Genomic DNA, 25835 nt, shown 5'->3' with positions numbered 1-25835 from the left:
ATGGGACGCCGGAGGCTGAAATCCAGGAACTGAGAGATCCTGAATCAGATTTCACATAGCTCTTGCTGTTCCAAGGCTGCTACCGCAGAGATCAGCTCAGATTTATTTTTAGGTGCTCCAGCCCTGTGCCTTTTTTCCAGTAATTCTGATCAAACTCGTTCCTGGAACTCGGGAACAGGTTCAGCTGCAAGACAGCGCTTCCTGCGTGTAAGGTGTCACTCCCAGCAAGGATGCCAGGGAAGGAAGAAATGACAGATGCTGGCGTCACTTTATCATTTTCTACTTTATTACTTCAAATTAACAACCACGATAAAGCTCAAAAAAGTCCAATATTTACACAGGAAAAAAGTACAAAATCCCCCCCAAAGTTCTTCAGGTTTTTTTTTGTTTTTTTAAATTACAAAGTAATAAAAAGTTTTGCTCTTTAATTAAAAAAAAGAGAGAGACAGTAAGAGGGGTAAATAAATTAGGAAAAAAATAGGGAGGAAAAATAAAGTGTTAAATAGAAAGGATAAAAACAAACAAAACAAAGACTAACCCCACCCTCCCCGCCACCCCCACCCCCCCTCCCCGCCAACAACCCATCGGCTCCACACTACAGTGACAGTGTGTCTGCTACAGGCCGTAGGTCGCAGTGGTGATCATTGTGTTTCAAAGCCCCAAGTGCCACAAAGCAGCTTGAGTATTCCTAAATTATATTTAAAAACAACTAAAGTGGGGGGGAAAGGGGGGGAGACAGGTGGGAGAGGGCAGGAAGGGATTGTGCATGTACTGTGGATCTTACTTGGGGTTGCATGAGGGAAGGAGAGAGCAAGAGCCATCGCTCTGAAAGAACACCAAACTCCAGTTTCTGTGCGCCCCTCTCTTCTCCTCAAGTCCCACACTCTCTCCGCAGGAATTAAAACAAGTTTTAATTAAAAAAAAAAATAAAAATAGAAAAACACGCACAGCCAGACGAAAAAAAGACCCCGCTGCAGGGATGGGAAGTGTATTTCTCCCTGTATTTCAGCTCCAGCCTTCCCATCCTCCATGGGACCAGGTGCCTCTCCATAGAGATCCCTTGGCACGTGAGGACCACTCGGATCAGGGAAGTCTGGCACTTCTCCCGACAGCCGGAAAAAAACCGCAGAGAAGCCACCCAAGGAAAGGAAGCCCAAGTCAATGATTAGGCTGTTGCCACAATTCCCCTCACAGCTTAAAATTCATTTAATGCTTGAGAAAATAAATTCTGTTGTAGTAATAAAAATCAGACTTCTACCATCAAGTGTGGCTGGAATCCGATTCCCTCCTGGCCCACACAGCTCCTGAAAAAAAAACAAAACAAACAAAACAAAACAAAACCAAAAAAAAACCAAAAAACCCCCACCCACCCCCATCCCCTGCCCTCAGAAAAAAAAGAGAGCAAAGTTAAAATTTATATGGCTAGAAACCATATGATTTTAAAATAATAATTAAAAAAAAAAAACCAAAAAAACAAAGCAGGAAAAGATATCCAAGAAGAAGGGGGAAAAAAAAAGAAAAGAAAAAGAGACAAACCAAAACCAGGAGCAGAGAGTCAGGAGAGGGAACTGGGGGTAGCCAGTGTGGGCAGTGGTAGGGCCAGGGTAGGGCTGGGGGGGCAGCGGAGGTGTTCCCGCACGGCTCCCGCGTCGTCAAGCTTCTCGGAGGCGCTCGCGCTGGGGGACGCAGGCGGCCCTCTCAAACGGCTCACGCCAGCGCAGGGGCACAGCTCGACTCCTCGTCGTTGGCAAAAAGAAATTCTGTCGGGGTTTTTTTTGTTGTTTTTTTGTCTTTTTTAGTTTTTTGTTTGTTTTTGGGTTTTTTGTTTTTTAAAAGAAAAATACAGTGAAGACACTAGAAAGAGAATTAAAAAGAGAGAAAAAGGGAAGAGACTTTAGGAGAAAAGGCTCTTCACAGCACTTCCAATGCCAACTGGAGTGTAACAAATCAAATCAGCCCTTTCTTCTACACTCCTCCCACCCCTCAGAGTTACCTTGTCTGGCTACTGTCGTTTCCTCTACAAGCGGCACTCACTAGCTGTGCAAAGTCTTGCACACTTGATTACGTGCTCAGCACCCTCCTCCCCAACACTTATGCCAGAAAAGCATTCATTAGGATCTAAAGAAATGGCTCCCCAACCCAGCACCTTCTCCACCCTCCCTACCCTCCTAGAGAAATGGAAGCTACCTTCACACCCAAGATAATCCATCCCCTCAAGGTTTTGGCAGCCAATCTTACTCTTCCCTCTGAAGCCAAAAAACATCTCAAAGTAAGGCAAAGGGAAAGGAAATGTACCAATCCCCCCACAGCAACAAAGCCTTAACCTAATACCTAACGCCAGCAATTCCCTCCTCGAGGGATCCCAGGCACAAGGACAGGCTCACCTAAGCAAACACTGGTCCAGTGGCAATTGCTCCTCACTTCCCAAGGTGATCAAATGGCACACTTGTCTACAAGAGAAAAGGAAGAGTAGGTAAGGGATGGAGAGAAAGAAAAAGGCACGAAGGACACCAAAACAGGGAGGCTGCATGTACGTTTCTCTCAGGACATCCTCCCTCCCAAGAGTTTACTGTTCCACTTGTCCAAACCACTGAGGTCTGGAAGGCAACCAGGTGAAGGCTTATTCCAAGCAAAGCAGAGCTAAGACGACAGTACTGAGCATGGCCTCCAGAAAATACGTAACTGAAGAGCTAAGGCGTAACTTGGTACCGCTCCCCTCACCACACTAGACGCTTGAGGCTCATGTCAGCTCCAGCAGATCAGGTGAAAACCGCTGTGGGGCCTGTAGTCCTTCTGGGACATCCAGGCCAAGGCCACAAACTTCGCAGCAGGGACTCACCTGTGATGCTGAAATCCGTGACACTTCTTGCCGCCCTGTGAGGTCAGATGAGGAGACGTTGGCAGGAGCTCCTCGGTGTAACCTCATGCTGACCTTCCGCTCCCTGTCCACTCTTGAGATGGCTCTGGGGGACGTGTTTCCTATTGGGGCAGAGAAACGCGAGACAAGAATATCAGTCAATAGTTTTGGTTTCCAGCAGACAACGGGGTGGCACTTCCCCACCAACTCTCCCACCCCACTCACCGGACTGTTGGATTCGGGAGGTAGGGGTGGAGGCCATGGGCTCGGTGACATTACGAAGACGGTTGGCAGTGGCTCCAGCAGGCGGGCCGGGGGGCAGCGCTCGCGTGGCTGACCCCCGGAGTTGCCCCATCCTCTCTTCTCGCTCATGCTCTCGCCGCTCCCGATCCATATCCTCAGGGTTTCGGGCCGCTCCCTGAGGAGGAGAGAAACCCCCATGCCGCGCACCGCTGTCAGGCAGGAGAGACAGCAGCAGCCCCAGACAGAAAACACACAGTGCTCCATCACACCAAGAAAGCAGAGCTTCATCCCCAAAACACATTCTCCCCCAACCATCTTCCACTCCACCCAGAGAGGGCCTCATTCTCTTCCATGAGGAAACATGGAAGAAAGCATATGGTACTACGGTTGTTATTGCAATCCACGTCTGTGTCCCATCTCCAAATATAGTTCTCTCCCGAAAAATTATCGCTACCTACCTATAGCTATAGATCTATTGACACACATGCTCCATCAGACACACTCACTAATACAACAGTAGCTATACCCCCCAGTTAGCACCAACAACTCTGCTTCTTTTCACTCCACCCGGTCCCCTTTCTCAAGTCGCTCACCAGGGGTAAGTACAAATGGCAGGCAGTTTCCAGCTTTCCTCCCCCACCTCCATGATACAAATCAACCCCTGCCCCTCCAGCCCTTTCACCACACACTCACAAATTTAAGCATGTTCCAGTCAAAGACGTAGTCATAGGAGAAGCCTTGGCGGTGGAAGAGGTTGCGGAAGAGCTGCCGCAGGTATGAGTAGTCAGGTTTATCATCAAACCTCAGTGAGCGGCAGAAGTTGAGGTATGTTGAGAACTCAGCTGGAGGGAGCAGAGAACATCTGGTTGTTGAACACCATCCAACCCCCCTGGTCCCACTGCAGAGCCACTGCAGCCTTTCAGCAGTGGTGTGCTGGACCAGGATGGCACAAACACAGAGCGGTGTAATGAAACGGAGCCTGCTGGTTGCAATGGTTTGGCCACCGAAAAGACCCCATCCCTATTTTTACCACAGGAAATGTTCACACATCTCTTTTTTTCTGGCTGCTTCTCCAAGCAAGAGGTAGCAAGTCACAGAGCCTGCTGAAGGAGAGTAAGAATGCAGGCCTAAAGAATAGGTGGAGGTGAGCTTTGGGAAACTCAGCTCAGACCAGAGGTCCTCCTAGTTCTGTAGCCTGTCTTAAGCAGTGGCCAGAAGTTGACCGCTACAGAGGAGAAAGACTGGGGCAAGCACATCTGACACTTCCACCGACTTTCAGCTCAGGGAACTTCCTGATCTGTATGTGGTTTCTAATTATTTAGTAACCCTCAGTGCCTCTCTTCCACATAGCTGTCCAATCTCTCCTTGAACTCCTGCAAGCTTTAAGTATCCACAACATCTTCTGGGAAGGAGTTCCACAGGTCTACTACTGGCTGTGTGAAGAACCACATCATTTTGTTTTGAAGCTAGCAGGAACCAGCTTTGTTTCTCTTCCAATACAAGAATGGGGGCCACCAAATAATCAGCTCCCATCCAAACTTCTGGAGGCATAGTGAGAGTGTAGACTTTTACCATCTCTCTCCAATCACCTCTTTTCCAGGTTCCAGCAAACTCCTTGCTTGTAGAGAAATCACCTCACCTCTGATCACCCTTTTGGCCTTTCCTGGACCTTCTTCCCCTTCTACCGCATCCTTTCTGAAACAGTGGGATGGACCAGAGTTGCACAGTGCATGCAAGGTGCGAGTGGGCCATGGGTTTACATACACTGTTTGGGCTTCTTTTCTTTCCTAGTAATTCCTAACACCTGATTCGCTTTCCTCAGCAGCCCCTAAGCGCAAAGTTGATGCTTTCACAGAACCACCTATTATAACTGCAATAGCTCATTGGTGAGTGGCACTGGTCAGCTCAGAGCCTACTATTCTGCAGGTGACATGAGGACCAAGCCTTCTGCTCTCCCCTCACATACATTACTCCACGTTTACCTGCAAAGAACTGCATTTGCCTCTTCATTGTCTGGTTATTTCTGGAACTCATCACGCTCAGCCCTCATCCTCATTACCCAGAATAACTCAGGATCATCAGCACGCCTTCTCACCTCACTACCCATCCCTCTTGCAGACTGCGTCTGAGGTCCTAAAGATCCCTCTCAGCACCCCTACCTCCTTACTAACGCAAGGCTTGACTGTCCACAAAAGCATCTATGTTTCCCACTTTTGAACCCGAATTGTATCACCACTGGTCTCTTATTATTCTCATCACTGATGTCAGCAGCACGTCCTGGTTTGGGGGTACTGGGCATTGCCCTTCAAGACTCAAGACTCCATGGGGTTTCAGCAGGAGAGCAAGCCACGCACCAGACAATAGAGCCATCAAGATGAGAGCACTTACAAGGGTACCCTTTGCAGAGCACTTCAATGGGTGTCGACATCTTTTTCTCACTGATCCTCTCGTACTTTTGGCGCTTGGTGGCAGCCTTGAGGCCCTGCCAGGGCAGCGAGCCCAGGTTGAAATACATGAGCACATAGCCCAGGCTCTCCAGGTCATCACGGCGACTTTGTTCTGTGGGAAGAAGTTACAAAGGGGCAAGCAGTGAGCAGCAAGCAAAACTGCTTTGGCAATCACACAGCTTTGGAGGTGAACACGGAACAGAAGAAAAAAACCCTCTCTCTTCTTTGGTAGATTTCTATGGATAGACAAACTTGTAGAAGACATTCCAGTACAAATTCCTGTGGGGATGCTCATGCCACAAGAGTTAAAGTACTCCTCTCCCCATACAGCCCAACCCACTTCATAAATGAATAATTACTCTGACTACCTCCTCACCTGGACAAGCCTTAATTCACACAAGAATTCAACAGCTCAAGAAGTGCTGCAGTGACACTGCCTACTTTGCTCTTCCCAGTCCCAGAGGAAGGGCACCTACGCTTCTCCACCCAGAATGATACTTCACCCTGGGGATTAGTCATAGCAGAGGTAGTCACCAAAAGACAAAGCTAACAGAGGTAAGCCCGACACAACCCCTTCAAGCACATCTTCTAATTAACCTGCTGATATTCTTTACACAGGGCAGAAATGAGGAACTAGCGACCCCTTCTTGTGGTAAATGACTTTGTTGGTATTTTAGAGAAGCCTAACGCAATACTTTGCAAATATCTTTCTGGATTGGTGGCATTTTTCAAGCTGTGGAGGAAAGGCACAAATACAGAGGTATATTTTGAACAAAAGATTCCCTTCCAAATGGGGAAATGACTGTGTAACCGGCATCACTACTAACTCCACTCAGAGCAAAGGTTGCCCTTAACACCCCACTGTAAGGGTCCACTTTTAAATGCATATTTATTAAACAAAAAAATTTTGTTTCCCAAACAAAAACATTCCACATTGAATTTGTCCTCTGGAATGACCAAACCATTTTACGCTGCAAGTTAGCTCAAGACAGAGTTGATGCAGAATCTCAGCAACTGAAAACATTGACTAGTTAACTTGTGAAACTCCTCCCAGCTCCTCCAACATGTTTATAAATTAATCTATAAATTTTGCCAAGAAGCTTTTGCCCCTGCTCCCCTCCCAGATAAAATAAACACTATGAAGAAAGTACTTTACATCTTGAGGAGAACAACAACTTACACAGATAACAGAGGCAAAATTATGGCTTGAGAGAAAGCACAGGGGTAGAAGAAAGACTAAAGAGATTCATCTATTACATTCATTTACTACTACAGCACATTTTGCTGGATTCAGTGCCATGTCCAAGATGCTCCAGATTATGTATTGGTCTGTGGGTTAATTCTCAATGTCAGTTACATGCTACCACCTACCCCATCCAAAGGCCAGTAGATTATTACAGCTACCCCTTACTCTGCTAGCTGACCTGATCCCTGACAAAGGAGTAGCTGTAGCAGGTCACAGATCTAGATGTCCAGATATACCGACACAAGCTGTGGGTCACCATGGGCCTTTCTTCTCCTGCATGCCTCTCATAACCTCCTAAGTGTTTTGAGGACTAGGAGGGCTGGCAAATAAAAAATATTGGGGGGGGGGAAGCACAGTGGTTGCAGAAGAAAGGGGGGTTGTCATCACTCCATAACTGAGAGGAAAAAGCCTTTAATTCAAAGCATATGAAATGCCATAAAAACGCCATGTTCCAAGACAGGAGTAGAGGAGAAAGCAGACATGCAGATCCCCAAAGTGTCTTATTTAGACATGCAGAAATAACAGCATTTTTTGACCTCACTAACTTACTGCCTCATGTTGCCCACTTTAAAGGGGCTAATACTTCCTAGTCTTATCAGGCTGCTGCCAAAGATAACTACATGATTGGCTGGGAGATGCTTAGATGCTATGAAGGGAGAAGGGAAAAGAAACCCACGGTTTTGCATTTAGCCTAAGGCTAGGATACGTGTACTTTCAGAGGGCTGCAATTACACACCATGCATACCAAATAAATAAAACTAAACAATATTTCATAATGACCTACATCCTGAGACAGAAGGCCTGTGGAAATGGGAGTCAGAACGCACATCCAGGGCCTGAAAGCACAGGTGACGAAGGCAACCTCAATCCTGCAATTTGCCAGCCCTCAACTTATCCATGCTGTAGGTTTAAAGCCTGTAACTGTGGGTTCCCTGTCTGGAGCATAGGGGTGCCCCTCAGAGGAGTAGGGAAAGGCAGGACAGGAACCAGAGAAACCTACTGAACAGACAAATCAGCCTTTTAGAAATAAATTGGATCTTGCCTCCTAAATCTTGCTTGAACTCCACGCTGCTTAAGGTAGGCTGGACCACACATCTCCATTTGTGTGGAGCACAGGAGCTTTGAGCACAGCCACCGACTCCATCCAGAACAACAGGAGACATTCTGCAAACGTATGTCTAGGCACAGTCCTAGTGATTTGGGGAAGGCCAGAATTAGACACTTGAGGTTAGGGAGACTGAAGTCAGTGGGAGACACTACATGTCCTTACTGAAGGCAAGGAGAGGGGTCACAAAACCAAACCGGGCAGCTCACTAGTATCAGTTACATGCACGCAAACACACCTTAACTATGCCTTAACTCAGCAATACGATAGAGGAAAAATAACTGTAAAGCAGGACACCCAATTATTAAAATGCTGAATGATAAATGCCTGATTGTGTTGTATCCCTGAAGTATCATTTCTCAGGTACATGTGGTCATTGTAACCCACTTAAACAATTTCAGTGAGATTCAAATCCATGAGGAGCCTGAAGCACCTATATGATGGGTCACAGTTGTCAAGCTACCTCAAAACATTGTAGCTGTCTTTCACCTGTAACCCTAACTACAAGATCCAGAATTAAACCTTGGGTGATGGTGAAGAACAATAGTTCCTACACCCGGTTTCTTTGTTTCATCTTCAGTTACTATTACACGTCCCCAAGCTATCTCCAAATACTTTTTTTTTTCTCTGCCTGGCCCCATATACCAACAGCCACAGGATACTAAATAACATTAGACAGCAAAAGTGGAGTAATTAATTAGTTAGGGAAAAAAAGTTCACCTCTACACTCCAGAGAAACATTATTTAAACATCACTACTTTCCACTTTTAGAAGCTTGACAATTGTCAACTAACTCTCACAGCATGCCTGGGACGCAGGCAAAAGATCTCACTTTACAGTCTGAGAAAGAGAAACACAAGTGACGCAAATGCGTGCCCAGAGCAAGTCAGTCCAGAAGCAGGATTGCAGTCATGACCTGTGACACCACATCACACTTCCTCTCTCCATTTTATTGCAGCTTCTCAGCTCTCCTACAATAGATGGGGGACTGCTACTTTTACAAGGCACTCATCCTTTCCTCCCTCACTCACAAAACCCCTTCCAACACAAACACAAGATTGCCTTCCCACTCAACCCAGCATGACCTCTCAAACCCAACCCACTCTGCAAAGCAACCTGGTGCCAGTTCCCCCCCACTCCCAGGGAGGCTCCCAGCCAGCCCACACCCTCACCTCCCTTCCCAAAGCAGGGTCCTCAGAAGGAGCTGAGTCAGGGGTGAGTAGCAGGACGGTGAGTTACCTGGGGAAGACATGCTTGGGCAAAGACAGGAGACTGAGGACTGGTTGCCTTGGATGTAAGGTTCGTGACAAAACTTGTTTCTTTGCAGAGTAAAGTGCCTCCTGGTCCCCAAGGACAGTGCTTCCCCCCCCCGACGCTGATCCTATCCAAAGCGATGCTGTTCCCATGCAGGACTCCCTAGAAATCAGCTCTGTTCACTGGGGCCACGCCAGCTAGAAGCACTCTTAACCAAGCAACATTTTCCTGACTACATACTCAGATCTGATTTTGCATGTGCTGGGACTACACTTCCCCCTTCTATCCCCGCTGCATGGCAACAGCCTTTAAAAACACACAATAATCTGGAATGGGTGACAGAGGGCAGGATGAGCAGAAGAACTTTATGCTGTGCACAGCCTACACTGATACCATCTAGGACACATGTTTGGGGAGGAACTGCCCCCCCACGCCCAGCCTCCTGTTACCCAGACAGAGCCCACCAGGCTTCTTCCAAGACTGTCTCCTGGGCACCCCTGGGCATCTATTTCAGACTTCACAAGCTCCAGAGGGTGCAAGGGACTCTCATCCCCAGAGCATGTGAAAATTGACTGGAATGCGTGAACCAAAGCCTGCACAGTCCAATGACTCCCCCAACAGCAAGTCTCCAGCTGTGGAAATCGTCCCCAATCTCGCCTCCTACTTTTTCACCCGGTCACTGGGAAAAGAATGTGTTTCCTCCAGACATTGGAATGCCCAACCCTTAGCTTGCACATTCAAATAAAGGCATTTATTCATTTGCTATTCCCATCACATGAGTACCCCAGCACCTGATTCCTTCTCCCTCCCTAAACCGCATTAATGTAACGTTAAGAGATTTTAGTCTCTGAAAAGTCATAAAATTCAGAGTGACGGTTCCCACGGCAATGCTGCTAACTCAGAAATATGTCTGTCATACACCCTGTAGCAAGGTCTTGAGAAATAGGAACTCCAGCTGCAGCCCTGACACCCCTATCCCCTTTTCTCCAGGCAGGTCGTGTAACCTTTATGCCATTCAGGGGAACTATCTGCAACATGGAGATAATACACCCCAGACCTGTTTTGCAGAGTAACTCACACCCAGACTTTCCCAAAGCAAAGGACATGAAGAGAGCGACGGCTGTGCTCAGACCGATGGCATAAGCAATTTGCCCTTGGATTAGTGTTCAGACATTGTTTGTTCATCCTGATACACAAGCCAAGCACCAGTAGTAAAGGGCTAAGTTGGGGTGGGATGAATAATAAAGTCCTTCAAAAAAAACCCAACCAACCCCACATCCAGACATTTAGCCTCTCGTGATCAGTTCAGACAGAGCAGGCACACACAAAAGAATCGACAGACATAGTAGTGAGAATTATTTTGTGCATGTCTCCTTGTGGCAGTTACCATGGCTGTGGAAGTCTTGACTAAGAATTCAATGGAGAGTCAGTTATATATAAGCAGGTCAGGCCAAAATACAGAAGACCAACTCGGAAAGCTCTACAAGAACTATTTTTACTACATGGAAGAGGTCAGGAGATCACAGCCCACTCTCAACACACAAAACTCCCCATTTCGATACAAATAAAGCATTTTCCTTCTACCATTATACAGTATTAAGCAAGGAAGACAGTGGGAAACTGCTTCATTTTCTGCAGGTCAAATCTTGACTCCAGATTACTGAGAAACCATCTGCAAGAGGGGAGAATGGGAAGGTTTCCCAAGGAAGAACAAGGACACAAAATCCTATGGAAGCTGTTAGTTTAAAAGGTTTGAGTTCCTTGCTCTGATTTTCAAATTCCCAGCTTATACATTTCAGAATAAGGTCTCCCAGAGATACAAACTGAGCTGTGACCACAGGAGCTACTTTCCTGGGTCTGCAGGCAGGACAGCTTCAGTGTTTCTGCTCTTCGGATTTGCCAACCAATAGCAGAATCGAGTCAGCCTGCTCAGAACAGACCCTACAGTAACTAAGAAACTATTGCACTGGGGCCAAAGTTTAGCCCAAGCAGGGGAAAAAGGTCACACTGGAGAGAAGTATCTGGTCAGGAAATGGAAGAGAAAACTGCAAGAGGTTTTCACCTCTGTTCCTCACAGCAACCAGGTATTGTGCATCAGGGGTTCATTCCCAGGATAAGAGTTTGGGTGACTTCAGGAGGTCTAAGTACAGGGGGTACTAACCTGCACAAGGTTTTTACAAAACCTGAGATGATGGCCATCACCAGTGTAAGACCTTGCTGAACTCTCATCACTCTGTCCCAGCCCAGTTTTATCCCCACAGTACCAGCCACAGACACTAAGGGCAGAGCCCTACCTCCCTAAAGCTGCCTCAATCTCCCTCAGTCGTGAACAGGGCAGTGTGGTTCACAGACACATGCATATTCTGAAGGCCCATAACAGCCAATCCTCTATCACAAAACCCAGATGTCCAGGCAGTAGGAAGCCTCCCCTCAGCTTCTTGTACATTTCCCGCACATGGCTGTCCCTGTCCTCAGCAGTGGGTAACAGGAGTATCCCCATATTGCAGTGGGCCTGTACCCTCCAGCTCTGACAGCTACAGAATAATCACTGATGAAGGCACTCAGGAGTCAACACAAAGGTTTCAATTGCACATATCCCTAAAGGCTCAGGGCCTGCGAACATCTCGTTTATATATCTAATCAGCCTGCAAAAATTGTGCAAGGCAGAGTCAGTACTAGTAAAGTCAGGGAGGTCACAGCCTTGCTGCTGAAATAAGGCCCCGGTGTACTAAGCAGCGCACAAACACATACCGGTGGACTGTCGAGGAGCTCAGAGTGCCTCAAAAGGCAGGCGAGGTAACACAGGCATAACAGTTAAGTTATTTACCCACCATCTCAACATAAGTCAGCAGCGGAGCCAGGCACAGAACCCAATCCCCTCTTCCTGGGGACACACCACCTCCCCTGGAAAGCCCCACCAAAGACCAACGGCAGGCTCACCGATTCCCAGGTGGGTGTTGATAGAGGCATAACGGGCTGTGCCAGTCAGATTCTTGTTTTCCCGGTAGGGGATGTGCTGGTGGGTCCGGGCGTCTCGGTACTTCTTGGCCAAACCAAAATCAATGATGTATACTAGGTTGCCTTTTTTGCCGAGGCCCATAAGGAAGTTGTCTGGCTTCACATCCCGGTGGATGAAGTTCTTGGAATGAATGTACTCAATACGGCTGATCTGGAGGGGATGAATAAATAAATAAAAAGTGAGACAAGCAAGAAGGTAACTTATCATAACTGCACCTGTTAAAAGAAGTACCCTGTCCAGGACAAAGGCCTGTCAGAGCAGGGAAAGGGACATTTTGCAGAGAATATCAGAGATGACAGCCAAGGAAAAAGACACCCTCTGGAGGCAGAAGGATCTGGAGATGAAGAATGGAGATGGAATTCAACCCTGCACACCAGCCCAGTCCTCCATCTTGGGAGGTCACCATTAGCACCACAAGGAAGGATGGGAAGCAAGTTCACATGGACTAAAACTTTGAGCTTCAGTATTGACACCAGCCAACCTTCAAACTTAGCCAGGCTGGGAAAGGAGAGGGTCCAGAACAGCTAAGGGCCTTAAACCCAGGGCACAGGCCGTTGCGTAGGGGAGGTTTAGACTGGATATTAGAAAAAAATTCTTTATTGAAAGGGTTGTCAGGCATTGGAACAGGCTGCCCAGGGAAGTGGTGGAGTCACCATCCCTGCAGGTGTTCAAAAAACACATAGACTTGGCACTTCAAGACATGGTTTAGTGGGCATGGTGGTGTTGGGTTGACAGTTGGACTAGATGATTTTAGAGGTCTTTTCCAAACTTAATGATTTGATAAGTAGCTGTCCTGGTTTTAGCTGGGATAGAGTTAACTTTCTTTCTAGTAGCTGGTATGGTGTTATGTTTTGGATTTAGTGTGAGAATAATGTTGATAACACACTGATGTTTTCAGTTGTTGCCAAGTAGTGTTTAGACCAAGTCAAGGATTCTTCAGCTTCTGATGCCCAGCCAGCAAGAAGGCTGGAGGGGCACAAGAAGTTGGGAGGGGACACAGCCAGGACAGCTGACCCAAACTGGCCAAAGGGGTATTCCATACCACGGGATGTCATGTCTAGTGTATAAACTGGGGAGAGTTGGCCTGATGGGGCATTGCTGCTCAGGAACTAACTGGGCATCAGTCAGCGAGCAGTGAACAATTGCATTTTGCATCACTTGTTTTGTATATTCCACTTTTATTATTGTCATTTTATTATTGTTATTATTATCATTATTAGTTTCTTCCTTTCTGCTCTATTAAGTACTTCTTATCTCAACCCACAAGTTTTACATCTTTTTCCTGATTCTGTCCCCCATCCCACTGGTTGGGGGGGGGCAGTGAGCGAGCAGCTGGATGGTGCTTAGCTGCTGGCTGGGATTAAACCACGACAGTAGCGATGCCAGTCATTCATCACACAGGCAAAAGCATCTATGCACGCAACACCAATACAGGGTGAGCAGCAGGGGAAGGAAGGAGGGATGGAGATCAAGAAAAGACAGCAGTGCCTAGGTTCCAGGCCCCCAGCTTCATCAAGAAATAGAAACCTGGCAGCCACTTGCTGCTAAATGAAAAAAGCCTGGGATACAGCAGTTCTTGAGCAAAGGGGATAGGGGGTGGGGGGAGAAAGGCATGGAAAAGGAGAGTAGGCACAAATGCTTCAGAGGAAACTCACCATCTGGTCTGCCAGGAGCAGAACTGTCTTGAGACTAAATTTGCGGGAACAGAAGTTGAAGAGATCTTCCAGGCTGGGCCCCAAGAGCTCCATCACCATCACATTATAGTCCCCCTCTGCTCCACACCACTTAATGGAGGGGATACCCACTGGGGAAAGAGAAAGATTAAGCCCACTGAACAGAGGAAAACTGCAGCTCCCCTGCTGAGAACATCATATGTAACACCAAATCATTTCCTTTCTAAGGCCCTCCAGAACAATCTCCTTCTTCAACCACTCCCCCAGCCCCATCCTTTCCTCCCCATCTCACCTCCTCCCTGCATCATCTTGTAGAACTTGCTTTCAATGTGGAGCTGGGGATGCTTGGTTTTGACACATTCCAGTTTGATGGCCACCTCTTCACCAGTCGCAATATTGGCTCCTGCATAGAAATGAGGGCGAAATGAAGATTGCGCAAGCTTCCACTGAAGCTAAACGCTTTTAACAAGGCCCATACAGATGCCAAAACCTTAAGATTTGCCCTGAAATTTATTCTCTATGAAAGAAGTAAGATTCAGCCACTTCAACTTCGTACACAGTTTCCAGCACTGCCATTTGCAAAGGCAAGCCCAGAGGAAGGCACATGAATAGGAAACCAGCTCTGATCCTGCAGCCAGGCTAGAACAACAGTCCTACAACATGTTAACTGCCTCATTATCTCAAAAAGCACCAGACTTTGGGAGGTCAATCTGTATGTATCAGCAGCACCTAAACTGAGTGGAAGTTTTAGCTGTCCCTGATCATATACCTAGCCCCTGAACCCCAGCCAGCCCCCCAGGCAGTGATACGGAGTACCTCTTCCCAAGCAAAATTACTGGGTACGTTGTTTCAACAGAGCCACTTAGTTCAGGAGGAGACATTGCTAACATTCCCAGCTGCCTCTGGTTTCTCCACAGCCCTGACCTGCTCAATACAGTCCAATTCCCAAATCTCCAGCTTCTCACTCTCCTGAGGGCTTTAATAATACCTTTATCTTTTGCCAACACAGAAACATTTGCTATATCCTAAATTAGAAGCGTGAAGAAATAAACTGAATCCAGCACTGAATTAAGCTACTCAGACGCCTTTGTTGAAGGTATTGCTAGATGGTTTGCAATGACACAAAACCACCAGCCCACTTGCTTCTTTCTGAAAAGAACTGAGCTGCCAGCCACGAAAGCCAGCGCTCTGGTCCCAAAGTGCACTGTCAACGGAGGAACAGGCTGGTCTTACTCCCGTACTAGCTGAGAGGATTCCAGATGTTTCACATCATCCTAAAATGGAAAGAATTAAGATCTGTACACAGGTCACAGGAATGACACTCAGGACTTGCCTCTCTCTCCCCTCCTCCCATGCCTGCCTCACACAAACACAGACAAGCCCTTCCTCATAGCCGGAACTATTAGAAGTTGCACTCAAACACAAATCAGACAGCAGCTCTGATCATGAGCAGCTTATGAACACTGTCATAAAATAAACTACTCCAGAACATGCATGCCAAACATGAGCTGGAGTCAAAGGTGATGTTTTGTAGATATCCCATAGCTAGTTTTGGTAGGTCTGGTTAATCCGTGCCTCCTGATTCCTGTGATTAGACTTTCAGAGTCCACAAAGACAGCTGCAGATACATCAGTCCATCCATCCTCTTTCACACACTGCCCCCAGAGCCAGGGACCAAAGAGAAAAAGGAAATGTTCACACAACTGGATCCCTTCTACCCCTGGATCCTAAGGGGATCCATCTCCTGTTGAAGAGTTCTGTCTTGTACACAAAGTTAGCCAAAAGCTGCCTGCTAGCAAAAACACGTCATCTAGATAGTACAGCGCTGGGTCGAGACAGACTAGCTGCAAGGAATTTGTAAGAGAGTAACAAAAACAATTGGGGCCTAGAGGGATTGATTTACTAAGAAAGATTAAAAGAGCTAAATATGTAACATAGACAAGAGATACAACTAAGAAGGGTGGGGAGGAAGAATAGGACATGACAACAGTCTGCAAATATTTGAAGGCTGTAAACACTAAGGAGGGAGAGGAATTATTTAGGGTGCTCTGAGGGAGGGGAAGGAGGAGCAATGGGATGAATTTAATAAGGGTTTTTACTCAAGAGCCACAAGAAGGAAAAGGGAGAAAGCCATTCTGAGAGCTAGAGCCATTTGTCCAATGGTAACTTTTGGAAAGATGCTGACATTTTCCACTTAAAAACTGCTGGCCAGCAAAGCAAGTCTGTACATTCCCTTCACTGCACCACAGGACCCTTCTTACAAGTATCGGGAGCGCAAGGAGGAAAAAAAAGCATGAAAAGGGGCTCAGATCACAGTAAGAACATGGCCCTGGACTAGTATCTACCTTTTAAATTAGTGTTCAGTCACTGGCCCTCATTCAGCATGGAAACACCCAGGACATCCAAACAGATAAGAGCACTCCCTTTGCTTCTTTTTTTCCCTTGCCTTTGTGAAGACGTTCCTCCTTGTCCGTTCCCTGGGGGAATTTTTCCCCCTCCTAGTCCATCTGCTGACACACATGCAATGATAAGTCTTGCTGACTTTTGGCAGCAGTAGCATTAGCATTTCGAATGAACCCTGCTCCCCAAAGTTGAACAGTGGAAAGATGAATGAGTTCTCAGCTCCACATTACCCCGTGTCTTTAGGAAGATGATGATGCATCCATCTACTAGGCTGTCTGCAGGTGGGGAGCGTTATCTGTGAGCATGTAAAGCAGGAAAAGGGAAAGGAGGGGTAAGCACCAAAAAAACTTAGATTCTGCAAAATGTGAATATGCCATTCAAATGATCAACATGGCCTTCAGCCCCACACTCTTCATAGCCCAAACACAGGTGTTAGTCTCAGAAAAAGAAGAAACAACCTGTGGCCTAGAACAGCAAAAGTAGGACCAATCAGACCTAATGAGGAGCTATTCTTTGCTGAGGGGGTCACCAATTGAACACTTTAGGCTCACCCCCTCCCCAAACCCTCATGTGTCTTCAGCTTGCTCCCTCTACCATTTTTTGGCTAGAGATCTACCCAGACTGAGACCACCACAAGCAAGGAGGGAATTCAAGGGCGGGAGTCTCTCTGATCCTTTGTTCCACACTTTAACCACCATCTTTTTTAAAGATACAAGTACAAAAGCAACAGTTCTCCGCTCCCTCTCCAGACTGGAAAGCACCACATTTCAGACAAACGCAGCAGAGCCTGCCTAGCCTCAGCCACTCGAGAGACGTATGTAGGATTGGGGATAATTCCTAACATCCACCCCCAGTCTCGCTCCGCTGTGGGGGCTGCACAAATTCAACTCATTCATCACGAGCTGTTTGAAACAGGGCCCCGGGGACAGAAGATGTCACCGGCTAAACAGGATCTTTTCAGAGTGGAAGCCTTGCTGTGTGTCTGATACAATAAACGCCGCCCTCCCTGCACATTGGGCAAGCCAACAGGCACGTCCCCCCCGCTCTCCCCACTGCCCGCTCCCCTCTCGCCAAGCGCTCCCCTCTCGCCAGCTTGGCGCGGGAAGAATGGAGGGCTAGGAACAGATGGAAGAAGTCAGATAGGGCGAGAGAGAGTTAACAGGCCAGGAAACAAAGGGAAGGCACTCCCCTCCCAGCAAGGGAGGAGCCTGCCACCAGGAACTGTCCCCAGCCAGCACTGGTCCCAGCATGCTTTGTCTGCCCCACCGTCCCCAGCTCCTCTCCACTGCCAAAGTCCCCTTCCAGCGCATCCCGGCCCCAACCATCCCTACCGTGTCCAGCAACCCTGCCCTGCCTCTTGGCCGACACCTCTGACAAAGCGCCTCTCCTCCCAACGGCCCAAAGGTCTCGGCAATTCCTCTGCAGACTGGGTTTTGCTCTCCTGAGTGAGCATTTCTAGAGGCAGATGGGCTAGCCAAGGCCCACGGGCGGCCTGATCTCATTTCCCACCCTCCCACGCCAATGTGGGGAAAGTATCCCCCCTAGCACATCTATCTCCCAAGGCAGGGCATGGAAGCAAGGCATTGTGCTTTAAGCCCCAGCGCAGGATTAACAGGAGTCCATCCTTTGTGTCTGCCCATGTAGAAATTCAAATTTCCTTCTGACAGGAAAACCCAAAACCAAATCCCAAAGAGCAGAGCACACAGTACCCACTGGTTACAGAGCAGGCGAAGGTACTAACGTCCTGAAAGAGACGAGCTGGGGATAAACTGTACAGCCCATGCTCGCCTTCAGAGACAGACAAGGCTTGTCTGTCCCTGCTCCGTCTCCACACCATTATCAAGAGAGAGAACTGTGAGGTGAATCTGGTGCAGGAGAGAAGTCCTCGTGAATGAGTCCCTCTGTCTGCAGAGCAGACCGTGAGAGGATAGCGTAAGCACAAGCGTCCTCCAGACGCACCATCAGAGACTACATGCCCGATCCCTCCAGGCTGGGGAGTCACCCAGGCTCCAAGAAGTCTCGCTATCACTGCTTCAAAATACACTGGGCTTGCACCTCAATGAACATCACAAGGGCTTTGATACTGCGCTCAAGTAACTTGGTTGAAGTCGGCAGTCGGAGGCATCCCACTGTGCTCACCACACCAAGGCACCGGGGCTTCCTCTGCCCCTCATGTTGTTTGGTTACAGGCAAGGCGGGCACAACCCCTTCACCAGAGCCTGTTTTCCATGCCCCCTTTGCACAGGTGGACAACCTGTTACGTGGTGCAGAGGAATAAAGTATCAGGCCTTTCCATTCAGTACCTCCCTTCTTTCTCCATGCGTACCCCAGATGTTTTGCAAGATCCTGACAATTTATACTGTCCTAGAGAGGGTCTGGAAGGCTTCAGGCCCTAGCATAGGTGGAAAATGCTGTGTCTGGGCTACCACCCCTCAATCCCTAGCACCTGGGAATTAAAAGCACTGTCACCTGAGACACTAACTGGCTGGCGGGCCACAGAGGAGTGGCATACAGGAGCAGGCTGCAGTAAAGGCAGCACATGGTGGAATTGGGATCCCAGATCCATTATTTATCATCTTTGCTCATGCTCTGGATAAAGGTGGCAACAAAGCCTGTTACTGATGATTCCCACAGGATACTTAATCAAGAGAGGCTGCCAACACCAATCAAGAGAGAATAATAAAGCAAGAGGGAACTGGAGATAAAAGCCAGAGGTAGAAAACAGAAGGTGATTTACCAACACAGGAAAAAGTAACCTGAACTAGAGGTATTCAATGAAAGGAACATGGGAGGGATGGGAAGATGTTGCAGAACCTAGAAGAGATCAACCCACAATACAGCTGACAGTGTGCTAAGGCCAATTCTGCAATCCAATACAGTGTTGGTGATGGGGGAAGCCAAGGAGACCCAAAGCAGTCTATGCAGAGGCATCACATTACAGATCACTCAAGGGTAGCCCTTCACTACCAGACACTGGAAATGCCATACCTCAAATGCTGTGTAGGCTCCAAGCTGCTCAGCAGATGGACAAACCGGGAAAAACTGAAGGAGCAGCAAGAGTGAGGAGTGGTGGATGTACTTGAAGCAAAATGCAACACAACTGAGCAAATTAACAGTCAAGGAGTACATGACAACCATCTGTAAGTACCCAAAGGGTGCAGACCCCAGAAAGGGAGAGGGCAATTGTTCTGCTGGCCTGCAGGACTACAGCTGAACAGGTAGTGGTGAGAACTAGATGACAGGTAAAGCCACGCCAACTCTCATGGAAGGATTGATCAGGCTAGTGGGTAGTCTCGCCACTCTTGCCCCACATGCTTTGAGCCAATAAAAACATCAGCAGGCAAGGCATCAGGGAATGTATCTACACATCAGTGTGCTGACTTGGAAGAGCTTCTCCCCAAGTGACCTGCCGTGGTAATAGGAAACCCAGCATCTCATGGGCTCTGTTCATTGAGCTCCCAGCTCAGGTCATTCCAGACATTAACTCTAAATCCCCTTACAGATCTAACAGACCTGAGCCCCAGGACTTTAACCAGGCCAGCCTCTTTGACCTGTGTTACACCTCCTGGTCTCAGACCTCTCACAGGTGCTGGACCACCTCTTCCACTACCAATCTTCCCAAAACTACCCTGAGGGAACAGCCATCTCCTCCCTTTCCACCACCCACTCTTTGTAGAGTTTATACCCACACACACCCAAGCTCAAGAAAAGGAGGCAAGAGAGCTGGAGTAGGGCGTATGACAAATATGCTCTGAACAGTCCAAATCTAAATCAGTCTGACCAAACACCACTGTGTCTCCAATATCTGCGAGGCAAAGCTGAGCTCATCCCACTTTCTTTGCCACCAGAAGACTGGCAACAACTAGCAGTATTCCTTGAAGCTCTTTTTCTCTCCACCACCTCCAACCTTACATGGTGCCCACAAATATCAACAGGCAAGAAAAACAAGCCGAAAACAATGACACAATTGAGAAAACACAACCTTGCAGGTGGAAGGACAGAGATTCACACTCACCTAGGTAAATGTCTCCAAACGAACCGCTGCCAATCTTTCTGCCCAGCCGGTATTTGTTCCCCACTCGAAGCTCCATGGTTCAGTCGTGCTGAGAAAAGCAGCACAGAAAGCACAGCGTCAGAGCAGAAACAGGAAGTGAATCATGTAAGACTACAGAAGAGTCCTCCCCACTTCACCCAGAGGCTGGGTACAGTTTTTAATCTTAAAATACTTCACTTTCCACATGGCTTCTATCCCCTCTCCTGTCTCCTGGATGTCCAGGGACAGTGTGAGATAGAAATGCTGCAGGAACATGACCCTTTCAAGCATGTTTTCCATGTTCCCATTATGGGAATGTAGAAGGATTGAATCTCTTCCCCACCATTTTGTTCAGAGACTGGGGGGGGGGGGAGGGGGACGGGACAGGAAAGCCCTCCCAAAAAGGTTTCAGTGGGTAGTCACTTCACACTACCATGAAGAGAGATGGTACTGCTCCTTGTAACCCACAGGACCTGGCACCTGGACAGCGGTAACCACGTGAGGCACCAGAAGGGACAGGCATAATAAACCCTATGAGAAGGAGTGCTCTCTGGCCCAGCCCTAGACCAGCACCTCGGTGGCAGCAAAGCACAGGACCTGAGGGCTGCGACAGACAGACAGACCGCCAGGAGCAAGCAACTCCCATAACCCCTAGGCAGGGGCCAGCAGAGAGGACAGGGAGGAGACATCGCTGAACTGAACTCTGCGAGGTACGCACTGACTAGGAACGCCACTTGCTTATTTCCATTTCTGCTGATGGGATCGCAGCCTCCTTTGGTCTACCTGAGCCTCTCTGCCTCTGTTGCCTACCTCGGGGTGCCGGCTGTTTGTTTTTAGCAGCTCAGGCCTTTCCTCATCCCTTTACCTGAGGTGATTAGCTAACCCTTTGACCTGCTATACCGCATCAACATGCCCAGGCTTAGCCTACTCCCCTTCCACAGAAAACCAACTAGGTGGAAGGACTATGGCCACAGAGTTTGCTCTCCTGCCAACCTCAACTTCTGCTGCAAACGCCTCAGCCAAACACTGTTCCAGCAGTTCCCCCATTAACAGCTCCCTCTCCCTTGCTCCTTCTGTGGCCACCAACTTATTCTAGGAACCGCGGCTCTTCCCAAGACAGCCAATGCGTCTCCTTTTAGAGGGATTTGCCACACTCCTAATTTATGCAATGCCACATTATTAGCTTACAAAATGCAGACACAGAGCCTGTTGGGGACAGGAAAGGTGAGGAATGATTCATGTTTTCACAAGTAGGTGAGAGGAACTTTCCCTTGCTGGAGCTCGGTGGGAAGGAAGCATCACTGAAGGAAAGAAAGGAGGAATGGCCTTGTGAGACACAAGCACACAAAAAAAATAATCCCAGCTACAGGATTCTGGGCATAGTATAAACCCAGAGCTGCTTCTCCTGCCCCAGGAGATGGGATTACAGAAAGAGGAATGGACGGGCTGCAGAGACGTACAGGGAAATAATCCTATCAAGGCATTCAGGGGACATTGTGAACCCTGAAAGCAGAGCTCCAGTCACCAGAAACCACACACAAAACACTTAGAGGTGGAGTCCCCTCACCTAGTATTTACTTATGCATGTGGGTTTCTGTGTGTCTGAAGTCTACAAAACCCCGTGGCTATTTCTGACTTTCTTACTACAAGGAATGTAGGCAGAGCCTTGGGAACTGAACCAGGAGGCAGGTGTACCTGGGTGAGGGCGCAGCAAACAGACATGATTTTTATCCGCTGCCTGCTGTTCTGTATAACCACATTAACATACATCTGACTTGCTTACACTCCTACTCCGATAAACGATCAAAGGTCTGTGTCCCCGGGAACCCGTCACACCACTGTCAGGAAGACAGCTCTCAAACCTCCTTCCTTAATGGCCATGTTTGCCCAGGCCTGCGAACCCTGAGCACTTCCACTCGAGTCAAACTCCCAGCCAGGGCAAGCACAGCCGAGGAAGCTGCAGAGGCCGGGCAATAGGTCCCGGCAGGGTCCCCTCTGCACCAGGGCACAGCAGTTATTGCTCTGCAACGCCACAGTCCCAAGCCTAAATTTGGTCCCACCCTCCTGGGACAGGCAGGAGCCAGGTTAAGAAGGGTTTCTCGCACAACAAGGCAGCAGCCCTTCTAGCTGATTAAGCAACAGGCTCCAAAGGGGAATCTAAAAAATGCTCCGGGGTGAGGGGGTGGAAGCGGGAAGCAGGATAATGGAGTGAAAAATCATGGTCTCGCACAGCTGTCATTTTGCCTTATCTCCCCCCCAACACACACACACAAGTGTGCTTAGAAAACCTGGGTGGAGGATAGCCAGAGAGCAACAGCCTGGATTCATGGTAATGGGGCAGGACACACACATCCCACCCCCCCAACAAGTGCTCCAGGAGTTCAAACATCTACTGCATTTGCTTCTACTTCACACACGTACCCCCAACACCTACAGCTTCTGCCCTTGTCATCTGATCTTCAGGTCTACTATCACAAAAAGAAAGAAAATTTTACATATAAAATTTGTATTATTATATATGAAATTTATATTACTCTCTCTATATTATTTATACGTGTACAATCTAAAAAGCCATCCCTCCCTCCCGCCCCCCAGCAGGCTTATGCTCCCCTGCCCTGCCACCCTTCCTGTGCTCTCCAGCCAAGGCAGCGATCCCAGGGGCTGCAGGGCAATCATTTAGTTAAACCATTTAGTTTTCCATAAGGGATTAACACACATACCTCAAAGCGAGTGTGTGCTCTGCATGAGCGTTTGCATACGTGAATATCCAACATTACACAGACACCTACAATATACTACACAGCCTCAAAAAAAAAAATACTATCCAGCCGCCAGCGCTGCTTCCACACACACACCATTTTGCACCAATCCCCTTTTATATAATATAAAATACCCACGTACAGGCACAAAGGCCATTATATAAACACACGACAGAGTTTGATTTCACCGCTGTTCCAGCACCGATGGCGACCCAAGATGCAGGGACCATCTCGGGGTGGGGGCGCGGGAAGGAGGGCCACCTCGGTCCCACCTGAGATGGTCGGGACTGCAAAGATGCCCCGGCTAGCAAAGGCCAAGCAAAACCAAACCCATGGCTCCATAATGGAGGCTGCTGAGCCCAGCACCGCTCCGGCTTTCAGTGGAAGTGTGGGGAGCAGGGGCTGCTTTGCCCATAAAGGCTTTACACAGCTTTTTTTTTTTTTTGTGAGTGTGTGTGCATGCGAAGGGAATAAAGGAAAAGGCTGGCAGAACAATCATCTGAACCGGCTTAAAAATGGCAAGGAAAAAGAGAAAAATTACATTTTGATTGAAATGCAAAACATCAAGCCCCTCCAGACCCTTTCACACTTACAAAAAGGAGAGCAGCAAATAAGATGGGGGTGGGGGAAGAAACCCCACGTACAGAGCATTTGGACTACATCTGAGGAAGAAATAGCCACAACAGGAAAACATGGGGCGGGGGGGGACGACCAAAAAAAAAAAAAAAAAAATGTCCCTTACACCCCCACCCCCTACAGGCAAAACACTACGCGAAGACAGCCTTACCCGGGCTGTTATTTTTCCGGGCAGGTAACAAAAAGCAGCCACCCCCGGGGAACGGCGCTGAACTTCTCCTCGTTCCCCCCCAAGCTCCCGGCCGCGGACCCCCGCCCCTACTGCCCCCCACCCCGCACAAAAGGAAACACCGAGACCACCCCCCCCACAAACACACACACCCCCCAAAAGCTGACATTCCCCCCCCCCCGAAACAGGCGATGAGAGGGGCTGGGGAGGGAGACAAGGAACATCAGTGAGCGGGAAGGGTGGGGGGTTCAATCCGCCCCCCCCCCCCCGTGAGACACCCCCCCCCGGCCGAGAACGGCACGGCACCCCCTCCCCGCTCACCCCGGCCCCGCCGAGCAAGGCAGGGCCCCGGCAGGGGGAGAAAGGGAAGAAGGGGGGAGCCCCCCCGCCCTGCCCGCCCGCCCCCCAAAATCCGCCGCCGCCGGAGGGACGACCCCCTCCCCGTTCCCCCACAAAGGGGCTTTTGTCCCCCGCTGCCCCCCCCGGGCCCGGCGCATCGCGCCCTGCCCTCCCCTCCCCCGCCCCCTCCCCCTCCCTCCGCGCACACAAAGAGCCGGAGGGGCCGCCTTTCCCCCGGGGTTTGCGCCCCAAGATGGAGGCGGGCGCCCCCCATACCCACCCTGACTCGAAGGGGGCCGTGTGGGGTTGCTGCTCCGCCGGCTGTCAGGGGGCCAGGCGGCCGCGGCGGGAAGGATGACGGAGGATTGGGGAGGGCTGGTGGCGGCCGTGCCCGGCGAGTCCCTCCTTCGCTCGGCTCGGCTCAGCGCGGCGCGGCGCTGCCTGCCTGCCGCCTCCCGCCCGCTCGCCGTCCCCTCCAGCCGGCGTGTGCTCGGCACAGCCCGGCGCTCACCCAGTTTCCATTGAGCCCCGGAGCCAAACCCACTGATGTCACCCAGCGCAGCCCCGGCCCTCCTCCTCCTCCTCCTCCTCCTCCGCCCGCCGTTAAAGGCGCAACGGCCCGCCGCCGTTCCCGCCGCCCTCCCGCCCGCCGTTTCCCCCTCAGCCCCGGCGAGGGGGAGACCTAACCCACCACACACACGCGGCGGGGGCAGTTTCGGGGGTCGTTTCCCCTCAGCGGCCGCCGGGGTCCCCGCTGAAGGTTTCTCCTCAGCGGGGTGCTGCGGGGAGCGGGGGGGGGGGGGGAGTGGGGCAAGAACCCACCCGTGGCACCCCACTGCTTGTGGGGGCCGGTGGGGCAGCCCCAATATGGCGGCATTGCCACCGCAGCAGGGTCATCGGCCCCGCTTGGGGATCCTCACACGAAGGCGCCCGGGGTCCCATCGCGATGGCCGCGGGTGCCAAGCGGGGGGGTCCGGCAGGACGGCCCCTGAGGCGTCAGAGTCGCCCCGACCCCACAGAGAGGGTCAGGGCTCCTCGGGAGCGGGGGGCACCCCTGTGGGCGAAGCGCCTGCAAAATCCACACAAATATCGGCGCGCGCGTGAAAACCCTAACGTGGAGGTCCACGGGGCACCCACCAGCAGATAGGTGCAAAGCTGGGGATCCCCCCCGCCAGACCCCAGGGGGTGTTTGGGGGGGCCAGGTGGCCACCACTGGCCGCCCCGGAGCATCTCAGAAAGAGCCAGCTGAGTCCAGGGGAGGGAGGCAGCCGGGGTGTATCAGGCCAGCATGGGGGTGTAGGAGCGGAGCCCAGAACGGGAGAAGTGTTTTGGGGGCTCCTGGGAGGTGGGAGGTTGGGGCTGGGTGGGCGATGGAGGAGCGAGGTGCCATTGCAAGGTCTGGGAGCTGGAGCACGAAGGGAGGCTGGAGGCCAGCGCAGGGTGAGAGGGAAGGGAACGGCGGTAGGTGCCGTGGAGCAAGAGCCAGATGCTTCCAAGCTTCAGGAGACCTCGTTAGCGAGGAGCTGCTTCAGCACAGTCATCCCAAAGTCAAGAACTGCAGTTCCTGCAGTCGGGCTACAGATGGAGGAGATAAGCGTGATGGGGGAGAGCTCACGAGCCGCCATACCGGGCCACTCCTGGGTGCATCTAGG

At 49.9% G+C, this 25835-nt stretch overlaps 1 protein-coding gene across 1 annotated transcript; it reads right to left on the bottom strand.

The window, feature by feature from the left end:
- Positions 1-264: 264 nt before the first annotated feature.
- Positions 265-24727, bottom strand: CSNK1E (casein kinase 1 epsilon). The gene is made up of 11 exons (XM_069807251.1): positions 24464-24727; positions 20263-20350; positions 14137-14247; positions 13827-13975; positions 12093-12321; positions 5489-5659; positions 3794-3942; positions 3083-3275; positions 2840-2979; positions 2385-2450; positions 265-1854 (listed from the first exon to the last, which is right to left on the bottom strand). Exons 2-10 carry the CDS (start codon positions 20336-20338, stop codon positions 2418-2420), a joined length of 1251 nt encoding a protein of 416 aa, XP_069663352.1. The 5' UTR covers positions 20339-20350; positions 24464-24727; the 3' UTR covers positions 265-1854; positions 2385-2417.
- Between the last annotated feature and the right edge of the window lie 1108 nt (positions 24728-25835).

The sequence above is a fragment of the Haliaeetus albicilla genome, chromosome 19 (genome assembly GCF_947461875.1).
Source record: "Haliaeetus albicilla chromosome 19, bHalAlb1.1, whole genome shotgun sequence".
In the NCBI taxonomy this organism is placed as follows: domain Eukaryota; kingdom Metazoa; phylum Chordata; class Aves; order Accipitriformes; family Accipitridae; genus Haliaeetus; species Haliaeetus albicilla.
The sequence above is the reverse complement of the archived record's forward strand: the minus strand, read 5'-3'. Positions and strand labels throughout refer to the sequence as shown.